The sequence below is a fragment of the Macrobrachium nipponense genome, chromosome 4, assembly GCF_015104395.2.
Source record: "Macrobrachium nipponense isolate FS-2020 chromosome 4, ASM1510439v2, whole genome shotgun sequence".
Lineage (NCBI taxonomy): Eukaryota > Metazoa > Arthropoda > Malacostraca > Decapoda > Palaemonidae > Macrobrachium > Macrobrachium nipponense.
In genome coordinates, this window is record NC_061100.1 from 37748372 (window position 1) to 37765508 (window position 17137).

The 17137-nt window shown below is 35.5% G+C and overlaps 2 protein-coding genes across 5 annotated transcripts in view; one reads left to right on the forward strand and one right to left on the reverse strand.

Annotated features, from left to right (window-relative positions):
- The window catches only part of LOC135210864 (uridine phosphorylase 1-like), a 62688-nt gene extending 53981 nt beyond the window's left edge, over positions 1 to 8707 (forward strand). For 3 of the 4 annotated variants that reach the window (XM_064243770.1, XM_064243771.1, XM_064243769.1), the window contains 3 exons: positions 2124 to 2262; positions 2812 to 3005; positions 4290 to 6074. In XM_064243770.1, the coding sequence (XP_064099840.1) occupies positions 2124 to 2262; positions 2812 to 3005; positions 4290 to 4469 (513 nt within the window). In that variant the 3' untranslated portion in view covers positions 4470 to 6074. Of the gene's footprint in view, positions 1 to 2123; positions 2263 to 2811; positions 3006 to 4289; positions 6075 to 6557 lie in introns of those variants that run through there. The other variant, XM_064243772.1, reaches the window with a different exon arrangement.
- Positions 8708 to 11068: 2361 nt separating this feature from the next.
- Positions 11069 to 12576, reverse strand: LOC135211339 (A disintegrin and metalloproteinase with thrombospondin motifs like). The gene has a single exon (XM_064244654.1). It carries the CDS (start codon positions 12527 to 12529, stop codon positions 11069 to 11071), a length of 1461 nt encoding a protein of 486 aa, XP_064100724.1. The 5' UTR covers positions 12530 to 12576.
- Between the last annotated feature and the right edge of the window lie 4561 nt (positions 12577 to 17137).

Sequence of the window (17137 nt, forward strand, 5' to 3'; positions counted from 1 at the left end):
ACCTGGAACGCATTAAAAGGCAATAAAAGTTTGGGAAAAAGGGGGAAGGTGACTGGCAAGAAGGTTGTAGTATTCTCCATTAAATTCGACATCTTCGGTCGGTGACTGTGAGGTAACAGGAATTGGCAGGTGATCCCAAGGTCCAAAGAAAGGACCTTGGGTGAGCCCATCTTGGGTTAGAAAAGAGAATGAGCCATAACCGCTAATCCCCCCAGGGAACCAGAACCAAAGGAATGAGGGAGGGTCACCTGAGGACAGATTTCGAATACTCCGATTACTCACAGGTTGTTTTTGGGATGTCGGATCTTTTAAAGAAATGAATGGCACTTTATTTTAAATGGAACTACACAGATGAATTTCATATCGAACGAGGAAACATTATCTTTACAAGCACAAATTTCCACTGGTAAAAGAGAGGAATATTCGAAAGCATATATAATTATGGGTATTCCCAACTGGTTCAAGGTTTTGTACCCAATCCTTGCATTATCACAGTCGAGAAGCGTTTTTCATTCATTATATCTACCTTTTGGTAATAAAAAAAAGCGTGATATTTCATTCCATGTACAGTTATCTAATATCCCGTAGGGGTGTACTGTCATTAGTGTACCTCATGCGGTGTACTGTAGGTATTACTTAAGGTTCTTTGCAGCGTCCCTTCAACTCCCAGTTGCAACATCTTCCGTTCCTTTTACTGTACGTCCGTTCATATTCTCTTTCCACCATCTCCTAACAATTGTTTCATAGTGCAATTGCGATGTTTTCCTCGTGTTACACCTTTGAAACAATTTTCCTTTCAGCACTGAATGACCTTATAGGCCCCAGCGCATGGCCTAAATTTTACGTTCCATTCAAGTTACCTAATATTCAGGAGAAATAAAAAGCCATAACATCGGAAAACTTGAGACCTTTGATGATCACAGCTGCCTGATTCCATTATAAATCCTATGACAAGAGAGTCCTGATGACGCACTCGTGCGTCATTGTGGAAAGCAGCAATTTTTATGTCATTTAAGACTTTCAGCTTTGATGATAAGAGGTACAGGAAATTAAAAAGCGTTGCCTGAAAGTAGTAGAGGTCACGAACGTAATTGCACTTAACGAAAACTGCCAAAAACAGATACTGCGTCTAAAAAAGCACACTCAAACACACACACACACATACGTGTGTGCGTAATGAATGAATAATAATGTGAATACTAACATTTAGCTGATGAGATGTATGAAGCGAGAGGATATTTATAGAAATTGAGCTTAGCGGAAAGAAATCTGATAGCAAAGTCTGGACGTGTGGCGTTTGCCTGTAAAGATAGTGAAAGATAATCACTCTTTGGCCAAAGACCTTTGGTATGCACTGCAACCCCCGTTCGCTTAATGACTAAGAACACGACGTGATTTTTTTGCACTTGAACGTATGTGGGACGATGTTACATATAATTTTTATGATGTCGGGAAATAATGATTTAATTTTAACATGTATAATTTTCATCATGTTCCAGTGACTTTAGTAGCATCTTTAGTATAAAGCGTATTGTTGCTCTTGTCTATTAAGATGGATGGGAAAACCCTGCTTAGTGGTTGGTTACTCTGTGCTTGGCTTTTGTGTAGCATGTGTGAGGATGCTCGGGAGGATTCACAGGGGACGGGGAGACGCTGACTGAACGCAAGGAGCACCAGGTCGTTGTTATTCTTTTTTATTTATTAATTTTTTTTTAAATAACGTAAACGGAGGTAAAGAATCGATTATGAGTTTTATTTAAAATCCACCACGTTGCCCACACACACACACACACACACACACACGTATATATATGCTATATGACACTAATATAATATATTATATATATATATATATATATATATATGCATGTATATATTTATATTTTATATATATATATACATGCATATAATATATGTTATTATATATAATATATATATGTATATATATATATATATATATATATATATATATATAGTATATAGTATATGATATATGTGTGTGTGTGTGTGTGTGTGTGAGAGAGAGAGTGTGTGTATGTATTATGTATTGTGTACAATGCATGCATTTTCTGCTCACTTTATAAAAAAATAGCTGTAACATAGGCAATCGACTTTTTCCACAGCCCGTTTTAGGAAAGATGCAGAGGAGACCAGCCCTCCTCGACAAGCAGTTGGCACATGATCTCAAGAACCTCCGGCGGGAAAGTGACCCTTTCACCATTACCGTGGGCAAGACGATGTGCACCTACGACTTCTACGAAGGTAAGGAATTTGTTTTCATTCGGCAGATGATGGTCTGGGTAACTCTAAGTCTGTCTCTAGCCAAGACTGATGGTGTAGACTTGGCAGGGAAAAATATGCCAAATCATGGAGTCCAGAACCAAATGATTGATTAGTCCTTGTTGTAAGTCCGAAGTGAATTAAGTATCTCGTTCGAAATAGTTTGATCTTTATTTAATATTTCTCAAGGCCGCAAGCACAAACACACAGTGGTTAGCTATATAAACACTGTAGCAAGGTTGTCCCATTATTTTAATAGTATAGTTGTCTTTTTTACTTCGCTATTTTAGTAACATTTCCTAATTTAGAAACATTGTTGTATGATTCTTAATATTCTGGCGACTTTTTTTGAGGTGCAAGGTCACCCTCGGCTTTTCATTTATTACAGTTTAGTGAATATTTTGTTATTATTGTAAAATTACACTTTTTGTAACATCTGTTATCCATCCTTAAGTGACATTTCATAACTTAAGCTATCTTAGGGGATAGTGACATTTGACCCGTCACCTCTGACCATTGCGTCTCTCACAGGACAAGGAAGATTAGACGGTGCCTTCTGTGACTACACCGAAAAGGATAAACTGGAATTCCTCAACAAGATTCACAAGGAGAATGTCGTCAATATGGAGATGGAGTCACTGTGCTTCGCTGCCCTTTGCCACCAGGCTGGAATCAAGGGGGCTGTCGTGTGCGTCACGTTGCTTAACAGATTGAACGGGGACCAGGTAGGAAAATCGAGAGAGAGAGAGAGAGAGAGAGAGAGAGAGAGAGAGAGAGAGAGAGAGAGAGAGAGAGAGAGCTCCGAAGGAAAAGGAACTTGAACAGAGTAGTATTTCTACAGAAGCTGGCCCTTGGGGGGGTTAATTACAGTCGTCCGAATAAATATTACTTAAGATTCTTGTTCAGTAGGTAAAACTGCATAGAAAAACCGCAACTGCCATAGTCTAGATCTACCCAGAGTAGAAGGATGAAATCAATCTTACATCTCAAATTAAAGGAATACATTGGCAACTCCAGTTGGGGTAGGGAAGAGAAAAAGGTATGGTTCCACTATTTTGTGACCATATAGGTCATATTATACTAATTTACTCGTCTATAATATCAATTTAGTAATGAAATTGCCACTGGAAAAACTCTAGATAATTCCATTTTTAATTTACCCGTCTATATTATTGATTTAGTAGTGAAATTTCCACAGGAAAAACTGTAGAATTATATTAATTTTTATTTTTTCTCAAAGCCAGGGACCAACGTAAACGGAGGTAAATGTACATTAGTCTCCCAAATAAAGTTCTCTAATATATATATACGTATCTTTACAGAAAATGTAGTTTCATGGCTGACTTGTGCAATATTTAACCACTGTCTTGCTATGACGTATTTTGATTTTTTTTTTTAGAACCTGCATCTATGTAATTGTAACCGCGTTTACGTATTCAAGCAATGTGACAGGATGGAAATGCATCAACTAGCATTTTGGCATAAACCTCACTTTTTCACGTACATAGTCATTGAATCACTCTGGATATCCCATAACATCAACATCACATCACTCGGCGGCAAGAGTACACAGTCAGCAATTAATCATAAATTAACATTTTTCAATTTGCAGCTTCTCGAATTCACGTTTGCTCACTACCTTGCCTCTTCTGTTCCGTACAATTAATTCACCAAGAAAATTCGAAGTACATTTTTTCCACAATGCGATAGCAAGCACAATTATCACAAACTATGAAATTACGACCCTTCTCAATATTACACTCTGTCTGATATTACAGCACGTCAGTATTTCTGGGCCATTTGTTGTAACAGTAGTGTTGTTATGATTAAAATAAGGTTTCAGTATTGAAAGGTATATATTGTGTAAAAACACGGTAGCGTAGTAGTGAAATGCGTAGTGACTTTTCCCATTAGGAATAAAATGACATTTACACCACACAAAGTTTCTACCTATTAGATGACAACAAGGCTAATTTATATAAAAACTTCGAAAATCTTCTCCCCAACAGGTAGCAACACCCAAAGAGACGCTGAACAAATGGCAAGAGTACCCGCAGATGTTGGTTGCTCGATACATCAAGAAGTGCCTAGGCCTACCTGTCGACATACCACAGAGGGAACACCCACAGGTAGTCAAATGTCCCAACAAGCATCACATGGTTAGGCAGGAGTCTGAAAGCGTGGAGTAAACGCAGTTTGTACAAGCTTCTTACACACACAAATTAAGATTTTGTTCTTCTTTTGAAAATGAAAATACGACCTCGGAAAATTGGATGTTATTCTATAATGCTTTGGATATAAGAGTCTGCTTTTGTGAAGCACTTCGTGTAACCCTATTAATCGACCTCTGCGTTCAATGCTACAGCGTTATAAATGTTATAGAATAATCTTAAGGTTCAAAATTCAATATAATTGTCTGGATATTTGTAGGCGAACTGGGAGGTATATTCTGTACTTGTGAATTCAGGAATTGAAAATTTGACGGTCCCAGTGTCATATTTTGCCTCGCTGTTAATGTATGAAGATTTCATTCCTAAACTAAATTCCATTAAGTATATGAATACGTGTTAAGAAATTGCACTTGTGAGCAGCATATATGTTGATATAAGGGGTAAGGTTGGTTTTAATTGATTCAGTGTAATGTTACAGATAATACTGGAGATGTGAAGTGTTCATCCAAGATATAAACTTGTAATTTTGTGAGACATTCCTAATTGACTACGTATCTTTGTTTAAAGTTCTGAGTTTGGGTGCGGTGGGGGTGGAGTGGCGGGGAGTGATTGTATTAGACAATGTATTGTTCTCATTCCAATTAAACTTTCACGGAGATTGTCGACCATCCAGTTTCTACAAGCAACTAGCACAGCGCTGAGCCAAATCATCCTGCGCTTGTCACTTTTCCAAATTATAAAATTCCCGATGACAGTATTGACCCCATAATTTACGATGAGTTTGTCTGTTGTTTCGTCATATAATGTGTCTGATATTGTGTCGGAGTCGTCCTCTGTTACTTGTTATTTATTCAAGAGTTACAGTTAAGAATTTATTGTTCCAAATGGCACTAACTACAACTGCTACTTTCTACCTCAGTTTTGACATCGCTAAATTTAGGATACTTGTAACGTATTAATCTAAAGAATTAACTCTTATCACCATTTCAGTTCAGTACACATCAAGATCTTCTTTTATTATGCTCCATTGCTCATTAGCCTTCAAAAGTGGCACAGTGCACATTCGATAAAAAGAAAAGAAAAACATATCGTTCAGTATTTGGAGTAGGAAAAAAGTAAAGTATTTAACTTGAACATGAAGTAGTTTTGTTAATCCAATGGCTTTGTTTGCGGGAGCGTCACTCATTAGTAGAGCTAGTTGCTCACAATTAGTATTTGGTTTCTGCTTTTGTAATTAGTGCTTCTTTTAGTACTTATTTTCAGCACATAAACTAGTCTTAAATTTGATTAAAATCATTAATATCGTTATTGTTACTGTTATTGGTAAAATCTTGCTAGCGAGATCCTCAGTATTTGTAATTAGGCATAAAAAAAGTTTATCCTTGAAAAATATTAAATGTTATTTTGTTCTTCCAGTATTTTATGAATAAAAAGTTCCTTCTTGTTGTCCCCTGAGTAATTTAGCCTTTTTGATGTGTTTGTACAAAACCGACTCCATCAGGGAAGTATTAAAACTTAGCTCGTAAGAAATAACTCTGGGACTAAAGAAAGTAAAATATTTTGTTGGAATTCTCAGCTTTTACTATGTATCTGTGGTAATAAAGCTACTGCTTTCTCCAAAAATAGGGTTATCATTGAGCCTCAATCTTAAGAGATCACTTCGTCGGATGGATTTTGATTCTGATAACGACGTGATCTCGAAAGTGTCTTCGTTTTGTCGTGGATAAGGAAAGCTTAGAACGCCGAAAATACGAGGTTTTCTCAAAAATGACGCTTTTGGAAAAATAAGCTTTACCTACAGAATTATTTTTATTCAAAACGGCTAAGAATTGATATATTTCTTGTTGCAAGATGTCAACTTGCTCTTTTATTAGTAACTATTTTTCAAAATTCTTTTAGAGATGTACTACAGCAACAGTAAGAATAAATTTGTTATCATTCATTTTAAAAAATGGTTGTAATGAGCTGCGAAGAAGCATTAGTGAAAGTCATAATAATTAGCTTAGAAAAAAGGAAATCATCTTTCTTATTTTCATTTGACAAATCAGACACTATGTCTCTTTCGTAGCATTTTTGTTTAATTTATCTTTTCTTTCCTTCTTCTAGGTTTAGCAATGACTCAAAGTGAAGGGTTATACTAATTTTGAGTTTTAAGTGCAACCACGACTTTCTTTTGCCCTTGTTACGGTCTAAGAGAGGAGTTAAAACCGACGATGGATGTGCCATTTTTGTCAAGAAGAAGATCAGTACATCGAGGCATTTGGTGCTGATAATCTGTATTGTCACTTGCCTGTGGATGGCGAGAGCCGTTGAAATGTATATTTGAGATGCCGTGCTGCTCTCAAAATGGCCAAATCAAGAATGACTTGACTGTGGAGAGAGAGAAATTCCTCCAACGCGACGTAAACTAACATGAAGTCAGAGTGGTGGCAGTGGCGAAGAAAGCCTAAGGGTTTCGCTCTGCTTATTTGATGCATATGAAGACGCATTCGCCGTGTAGGACAAGTCGAAGCTGCGTCTCGACTAATAAAATCTAACGAATGTGCGCCGAGATATTTAATAATAATTTAGAAGAATAAAAGCTGAATATTTTCTTGGCAACTTCAGCTACAGAAACAACCAGAATGATGTACTGTCTCGAGGTGAGTGTCGTACGAAATACAGGCAGTCCTGGAGAATACTGTATACAGAAAACACGTATTGAGGGCAGATTGACACAACAGAGCCCCTCTCATCCCCATAAAAAAAGGACTATAAAACTGGTAGATTGATTCTGATTTTCCAAAGTAGCGTTGAGAAAGGCCTGATATTTTGGTTGTGCTGAAAAATTTTTCAGGGTGGCAGAACTTAACCTACAGTCGTCAGACTTCAGTTTCTAGAAAAAAGGACTAACTAAAAGTGTACATACACAAATAACAAGAACATATAAACACTCCTTAAGGCAAATTTTGGGAAAAGACACTTGCAAAATCCATGAGTCCAGATTTTCTCCCTGATTTGTGATAATTATTATTCATTAGTTTTCAATTCCTCACTGAGCATGTGCCTCACTACTCAGTGGCCTTCGTCTACCTATGATTTTAGTTTTTTAAGTTGCAGGCCACTTATGTACCGCCTTTACTTTGTTAATGAGTTATGTGATACATACTGAAAGAGATTTCTATTTTATTTTACGTGTATTCAGTAATGCAAGTACTTCTGTAAATTATGATAAAGCTTAGCTTATTGCTCATTTCTATGCTTTCCAAAAGAAGGATATAGATTTTCTGCCTAAGAGATTCACTTTTCTCTTCTGTCACTTAAAATCACGTAAAGAAGACCCCTTTTCCTTTCAGTTACCTTGTCATTTTGTTTTAATTTTGGCACGTCAGATGACTATAATTAGATTTATAATTATAATTACAACCATTTAATTATAATTATTATTTTAACTAATAATAATTACATTGATTATACATAATTTTCTCCATTTTTGCTATAAATATAAATGCTATTACCTACTTTACGAGAGAATGAGTTAACGTTCTACAGCATTATAAACAGAACACGATTATAAAGCTTCGCTTAGTTTGGCACATAGTGGGATAAGCAGCAATCCAGCTTATAATACATTTTCTTTTGTAGAATTCCGTCCCATATCGAAAATGGCCTCATTAGTAATGTAGCGTGGCTCATAACCAGTAATTGTTCACATTATTTATTCATTATAATTCAGTCAGTTTGTTGCTGGAATTTTAATATGGCGAAAGTTGAAACGATGCCTTAGATTCAATATCTAGTGCTAATTTTTTCCATATCATGACTGGTAACTAAGTAGAAGTGTCCTTTTCCTGTCTTAACTCACCTACATATGTTGTATATGTTTACACGCTTATTGCATAACATCCATGTCTTCTGCTGCTCATGCCAGTGTGATAATAATAGGGTTCCTTACAGTGCATTAATAGATATTTAAGCTTGAGAGTTTCTATTTAAATTATTGCATATTATATTTCACTGAATGATATCATTATATCACGAATTCCAGCTTTCGGGTTCTTGCAGCATTTGTATATAGCCTACAGTTTTCAATCCGCAATGATATATAATATATATAGTATTAAAAATGAACAGAATTACACCCTGCACTATATTATCACGTCCTGAGTACAAGTATTGTAAGTAGTTTTTAATTAATTATAATGTTACAATATTTTATCATGTTTTATTATGTACAATTATGCCAAGTCAGTATTTTAGGCGAATAAAATCCTTAAAAACGAAGTAAATATAGTTTACATTTCATCCTTTTCAAACGATGAAAAACGAAGAACTGTAAGTCTTAATAATTTTACTTTACAGTTTACAGACAATACTATTTTGAGGTTTGTGGTTCTTTATACTATTTTCACTTAGATTCTTCACATTGAGGTCTATAAACCAAGAGACAATACCCAGTTAGCTATTCAGAGGCGTCGTGAGGGGGGATTGTCTCAGGGCGCAGCATTGAGGGGGCGCCAAATTGAAGTTAGGAAGACATTTATTTCGGGGAAATGGGGTGATGAAACCAGGAACTTAGAATCTTTAAGTTTTCAGTACATATTTTATATTTAATGAAGATTGACTTCCTTTAATGTTCATTACATATAAACGAAATTATGTGATAATTACCATACTATCAAGTTTTATTACGTACTTATAAAATCAGTGGTTCAGTGGCTGCGAGCCAGTGCAAAGATATTGGGTAGTTAGCCCCATCAATCTAGTGTTTCGTTTTCTTTCGTGGGTGTTTTTTGTGCACAACGAACTGCATACTATAATTACTTCTGCATTTTCATAAAGCTACGGCTTAGGAAGGCTTATGTTATTATCAATACATAAAGTATTTTATTTATTTATCTTTTACGACAAAAAATATAGTTAGAAAATTTTAATGTATACAACCTTTTTCATTCTCGAATAGAAAGACGTCAGTTACAACAACAGGTAGGTACTATTGACAGAATGCATAATGAACTGGGCGAACGGTTCATCAGATTGTTTAACTTGTATTCAAAGTTTGGATTTCTTTTGGATATAAAGGAGTTGCTATCTACAACCAGTGAAGCATACATCAAAGAAAGGTGCGTTAATGTGGCAAGTTTCTATGACACTAACTTAGATGGCTTGGATCTGTTCAGCGAAATTGTAGATTGCAGAATGCTGCTTAAAACACGAGATGATGTACTGATCACTAACCTACAGGAATTACTTTGTTTCATTGTACAATATGGGGATGAAAAAGTTTTCCCAAACCTTCGAGTTGCCCTTCAGATACTGCTGACCATTGCAGTATCAATTATTGCTAGTTGTGACCGATCATTTACTAAGTTGAAACTTATCTTGTCAGCTTTAACTCTATTTAGTGTAGAGCAAGAGATCGCAAACAAAATAAACTTTGATGGCGTGATAGATAAACTTGCGGCTGTAAAAGCTAGAAAGATAAAACTGTAAACACATTGTAACGTGCATCAATACTTAATGACGTCCTACAATTCATTGTCAATCCTTTTCTTTGTTTTGGTTTACTGTCATCAATATCTGTCTAAGTATCTTTACATTCTAATACCTTTATACTGTTTTACTTTGGTTGGTCCTAAGCATCCACCACTTTAATCTTTTTGTTTTCATTATTTTGACGCATGTTAAACATTCTTTAAAGAAAAGTAAGGTTTATAGATAGTGAACTAATTCATCTTTGTTCTTATCAGTTTTCTTTTCAGGCATTATAATTACTCAGTCTTTACCACAAAATCTATCTTTTTCTAGTAGTAACTTCTACGCTGGCGACAAATTGTACGTTTTCATGATTTTCTTAGCCCCCTGTATTCCCTAATGCTTAACTCATTTTTTAGTCAAATTTGCTTAATTTGCCATTTGTCTTTGGTTATTAAGAGTTACTGGTGACTGTGATGCTTCACTGTAATCTACATTTAATTATCTTATCGACATTTTGGAATTTATTTAAGAGTGTAATGAGCATTAAATGTAAAAGATAAGCAGTAAAAATTTTATGATGAAATAAAAAATTAAAAGCTCACATTTTCAAATCATGAAATTGACTAGAGTTAAACTTGTCACGTAAGACATCGAGCATTTCTAAGAGGACTGTTTTCGTTGGAAGTGGTGCATATTATTCATAATACAGCAGGTTTGGTTGTAAAATGCTTAACAATGTCTGAGATCCATGACAAGAATAACCGCTGTAATGCTATAAAAATCATATTAGTTGCTATAGTCCTCTTATCACTTGAAATAATGAGTCAACTCACTGGAAAGTTCAATATCTTTTCGATGGTTAATTCATAGATCAGTAAGTCATATAGCAAAGAATTTCGTTGTCCTTTTCCTCTTTGAGAAATAACAATTTATTGTGTATAATAATCTCATTTACATAGAAGAAATAATTTTGAGGAAAATATCAAATCATCAATTTAATAACCGTTGGCATTGTAAAAAAAAATAAACAAGAGAAGCAGTCTAGATTCATAGGAAAAATCAAAGAAAGATTTTCAATGAAGTATTTAATCAAATAAAAAAGGCATTAAATCAACAAAATTCAGCAAATATCGGTTCTAACTGGTTTGGTCAAAAGTGAGTTACTGGCAAGAGCCGTTGATACACTTTCCACCACTCCTGCAGGCGGATCCTTCTGCAGCAGGTCTTCCACTGGACTGTGTGTAGGTCCAGATTCTGTTGCCTTCCTTCACTTGCCACTGACATTCCAGCTGCACACAAAGCGAATCTTCATCAGCAGACTTTGAGGCATAAGTATCACTTTTACCTGTGATTTTCTGACACTGTTGGTCCATAGTGATCAGGTCTCCAGGTAACTGAGAGGAAAGAGCGATGTTGCTTCCTACTGCAAGGCTCGACAGGCACTCACCATCAGTCGTCGACATGTAGTCCTTCATGAGTTGTTGTGAGCAAGTAGAGAAGAAGACTTTATTGGGACTTCCAGACACATAGCTCATGATGTAGCCATCATCCCATGAACAAGCCTCAGCTCCATCCGACCCATCATGAGGAGAACCGAGATTATGGGCAACCTCATGAGCTGTCATGACACCCACATAGTTTGCTTCCTGGTCTTCACCCATGGCTGCCTTGAAATTCCTTTTGTTGTAAGTACTCACCACACAGGCTGCTCCTCTCCATGCAATACCAGCTAATCCCTCTTGAATGACACTGTTTTCAACATCAGCCATATCTTTTCCTGTCATTAAGTAGGCCAGGTCATAATTGGGGAACTTGGTATTCTTTGTGAACAACCAGTCACTGAAGGAACCCAGAGTGTTTTCTCCATGGATGTAATCGCCCATCAGAATGTTGTCATTGATGAAAGTTTCGTATTGTGAACGCCTAAGTATCAAGGCACCAGCAAGAACCAAGTTAATTGAAGGGTCTGCGAATGTGGCAAATCTTTGGTTGACCGCATTCCAAAATACTGACAAATACTGCCTTACCCTTGTATTAGATTTAAATTTAGAGGCCAATGCGCCATCTACGACAACATAGATCTCAGGATTAACACTGACTATTTTTCTATTGGTATTTTTAGAGGAAGCCTGACTTTTGAGAACTCCTTCTGGTACTTGGACATAGTCATGGGTCATTTGTTCAGGAATTGGTGAATATTGCCTGATGGCTGTATGAGTTCCATCAGCTTCAATGTATAAAGAGAGAGTTGGTGTTATGAATCCCTCTACTTTATCACCATCAACTAATACAACAGATCCAGTATCAGTATCATGATAAAGATCGGAGGCACTTTCTTCAGCTTCTTCCTCAATATCTACAACAGTGAAAACTCCATCTTCATCAACAGCTGCCGTCTGAAGTTTGAAGTCGACACTGAGAGGCGAAGGGGCTGAGGTGAGACTCAGTTTGTGCACCTCACCAAAGGCTTCTACCTCCACGAGGAGAGGGTCGAGAGGGGACCGGCTACGTCCCAAGCGAACAGTAGCTGAAGCAGTCTCCGTTGTGGCCTTTGGACTGACCACTAAGGCCTGGGTAGAGCCTGCTAGGAGAGCCAAGAGGAAGCTCAGTTGGAACTTCATGGTGGATGCCAGAAGCTGAGTGACAGGGATTTCCAGTGAAGCCTTTTTATATGGTGACTCTAGAAACACTTGTGGTGATTTACTTTAATAATCCCTTTTGATGGCTAATTTGCTAATATGTTTAATAGTGTTAAAATGATCGAATTTAGAAGTGAGAAATTTGACTCCTTAGGGTAATCAGCATGAAGTGAATCATCATAGAGACTTGAAGAGTTCAACTTTTTCTCTCTTTTGATATGTAAACCAGTTCCATATCAAAACACGCTTTTTGGCTTGAGAGCACCGGAAATAAGGACATGCAGTTTTATAACTATGTAGTGATTTCTACTAAAATCAGAAGATGCAACATAATGCAAATTGGGAATAGATCTTGAGATTATGTAATTGTAATAACCACAATATCCTCTTTTTGAAGAGACATTGAATATACTTATGCCACTAATACTGTAGTTAGACGTCTAGGTTATGAAGACTGCAAAGTTAAATATTTCATCGAGTACTCACACCAGACTCCTGGGAGTTGCTAGAAGTATCTTGGTATCGACATTGACTTTTCTGCAGTGGTCGACAGAGTCAAAGCAAATATTATTTTCTCCATTCTGTAGGACTCAAAAAACAAAATGATCGAGTCGAGTATGGAAAGTAAGAAAATGGATGAATTGCAAAAAAAAAAAAAAAATAAAAAAAAAAAAAAATAAATAAAATAAAATTTAAAAAAATAGATAAAAGAGGACATCAAAATGAATCCACAAAAATATATTAAAATGTACAGAATATTAGTCTGTCTGAACAACAGGTATCCTCAGTATTATGTTAGGTAGAAAGGTGAGAGAAAATGAAAGTGATATTGCCGCCGGTGCAGAGACCAGAAATGAATCATTACGTTTTTTGTGTGCATTTGGTTCCTAGATAAGAGGGATAAATGTTAAAAGTTTTTCCCAAGCCCTGACAGTCGTTTGGAAAATTTGTCAAATTTTAAAACATTCCATTTTGGTGTTATTTTTGCAATTAATAGATCGATCAGCTTTTCCGCAGAATAAACTTGAACGTTTCTTTCAAACGTGTTTGATGGACGGGTGATTACTAAGAAATTATGGTTAGGAATGAACAAACTTCGCCTCATTAAACTATTAACTTACCCATTTACAGGTCAGAGGAGTGATAATTTTCTTTTCACGCTTTTTTTGAAAAGGATTTATAGATTCGTAATGGTTGAAACGACTTACGAACATACACAATTTACACTTGAGTATTTATACATTTCTTTTTCGTTTTGATTTCATATGCTCTTTGATAGGTTGATTTCGCTTAACTGGAGTTCATTATTGTGATTATTCTAATCATCTACAAAGGAGAGTTGACTCAAGAACCCTTTCAAATGGTTGGAACTTTTGCTTCCATTGAGTCCTCTTGCATTCCAGACATTTTACAGAGGACCTGTTTATCCCTCATTGGGTCAATTTTCATTTTAATACCACAACCAATCCCTTGAGCTCCGTGTTTAGTACCGGCCCCATGGGAATGCAGGTTAAAACATAGACAAAAGACGGTATATACGTTGATAGTAGTGAATTTCCGATGGATTTGAGTAAGATTTTCGTATTGAATATATTGAGGATATTTAAAAGCAGTCTTCATATTCCAATATCGAGTTGTGGTATTAAAGTGAAACTATACCCCAAAGGTTTCTCTGTATTCACATTTTCCATATGCCGTTCCTATTAACAACCATTTTCCCAAACTGAAAAATTATTTTCACCATTCGATCTATATTTCTACAATCATGATTAATGTTCTCCTACTTTAATGCACAGAAATATACATACATACATACATACATACATACACACACACACACACACACACACACACTCACACACACACATATATATATATATATATATATATATATATATATATATTTATATATATATATATTCATGAACATTCGGCCTTGAACTCATAATAAGAAAAAGAATATACAAAACGCGATTATAGTGGAACCAGTGTTCACTTTGAAATAAATCTGTGGCCTAGATTTACTCTGAAAGCATTACACAATCCAGGCACCGATTTTTATGAATTTTCCACGACCTACCTATTCACAAATAAACTTTCATATGCGCGTTCCCTATCGATATGATTTTCGAAATTATACACTAGATGAATGAAATACAACAAAGCTGTGACTTCCATCAATCTTGAGAAATCATTTTAAATTGATAGCTAAAACACCGAATGATAAGTCGGTAAGGTAAGTAGAATAGGAGCAAAGTTTGGAATTTACGTCTCACAGAAAATAGAGCCTTGTTGAGTTCTCAACAACAAAATGCTACATGTTAATTATATTAGAACAAATAATATGAAATTATAACTGGAAAATAACCATGATGATAAACGTTCGATTTATCAAATAAACTTTAGAATACTTAAAAATGGTTTCCATATTTTAAGCTGTAACCCTGATTATGTTATATTTCTGAAATTTTAACCGACTCACGAGTTCATAGTCACCAGGATGGAGTTAGAATTAGATAGTCTTGCCTGAAGGGCAAAGTCACAAACGTCGATGATTAAAGAAGGTGTAGCAAGATTCGATTTTTTGTTAGTTTTATTACAAAATTAGACTATTTGGATTTAAAAACACACATTAAAGCAATAGAGAATTGGATTAAAGGACCACGAGGTCTACAACAAAGTACATAAATCAAATGGAAGAACAACTCACGAAATCGACTTAAGCAAGTTACAATTTCATATAACCGTTACATCTAAATGATCAAACAACTTTTTAACTGAACCCTGACTTCGCCAGGCCGCGGATGGATGAAATACAAAGGGATTACATATGAACACTACAAGGAGAGATGGGAAGAGATCCCTATTTGTTGCTTCTCGTCATGCTCTCGGAAAAAGACAGGTAACGCACCCTTATATAATCTCTCTTCACCTTGTATTACAATCTAATTTCTCTTAATGATTACTTTTATTCAACGTGAATCTTCCTTCACTAAAAGGAGAGTGCCATTGATATAGATACTGTTTATGTAAACAATCTCGATATCAAGAATTTTTCTCCAGTATATTTGCAGGAAAGGGGAACCACAGTCTCGGCAGCCTGCTTCCTACTTCTGCTCTCTAATCCAGAAAGTTTTGAGGGATTGTCGGGGAAAACACGGATCCAGTTTTTTTAACATTATACGTTTGGAAGGCGAAAGAGCACAGAACAATGCATTACCCTATTAACCAACAATAAATTATACACTGTTATGAACAATAAACAATTAAACTTGATGTTATTTATGTATTCTTTAAAAGAGTATTTCAGTGTGCCTTAAGCAATGATACTGGAGAGCTGTGCATATGTTGGGGGTCCTTGGAGGGAGAAACTCCCACCCCATCAGGTGTCAAAAAACTGCTCCCAGTGTTTCGATTAGGTCAGGGAAGATCATTCATATATATATATATAGGTATATATATATATATATATATATATACACACACACACACACACACATATATCAATATATATATATATATATAGATATATATATATGTTATATATAATACATCCTATACATACGTATATATAAATAACTTGATCACGAAGTATATAAAACGTGATGCTATGTATAAATAAAGGTTTTGCCACGAAGGCCTTAGTGGTAAAAACCTTTATATATATATATATATATATATATATATATATATATATATATATATATATATATATATATGAATTATAAAAACACCGTATCGTGCTTCTAAGAAATCAATAGAAGGATCCACAGTAATATCCTTGTTTATCCAGATGAAATATATTTATGGAAATATTTACAAAGATTAAAGCTTTCGTCCATCCTCATGTGGACTTGATCACTAACTAAACGAGACATGGCACTGGTGAAGAAATCCATATAAACACACAAATAAATATGAAAAATAAAGTTAAAATATGCAAACAAACCATCGGGTCGTATTCCTTTCCATAATTCTCTGTGATCTTTGAGTCGGGACAAAGCGCTGTTCTTCCTGAATGACATCTTGAGGGTCGTTAGCCAAAACGGTAGTTTGTAGATCAGACTCTGGAATGGCCTGTTTTAGCTAATTTTTGGATGGAATTTTTTGAAATACTTTTTGTGGACAAATTTCCGGATGATTTGAAACCTTTTACATGGGTAAGATATGTTGATAATATCTTTATTGTTTATAAGGACGATGCCGAAAGTTTTGATTGGTTTCTTTTACAACTGAATAGTTTTCTTCCATCCATCACGTTTACAGTGGAAAGGGAAGGCGATAAGCGTCTGCCATTTTTAGACTTGGTTGTTCACCGGGATGATGTAAATAAGTCTTTTAAATTCTCTGTTTTCAGGAAAAGTACTCACTCAAATACGTATATACATCTTTATTCCTATCATGACGAGAAAATCAAACGCAACGTTCTGACCAATTTGTTTTTTAGAGCTTTTCGAGTTTCATTGACCAGGAGATTGAATTCTTGACTACGAGATTCAAAAAGTTATGTTACCCCAAGTCTTTTTCTTATCGACAGATGTCTTTCTAGAGCCAGAAGAATGTTTTATAATCCAAGGGAACGCTGTTCGA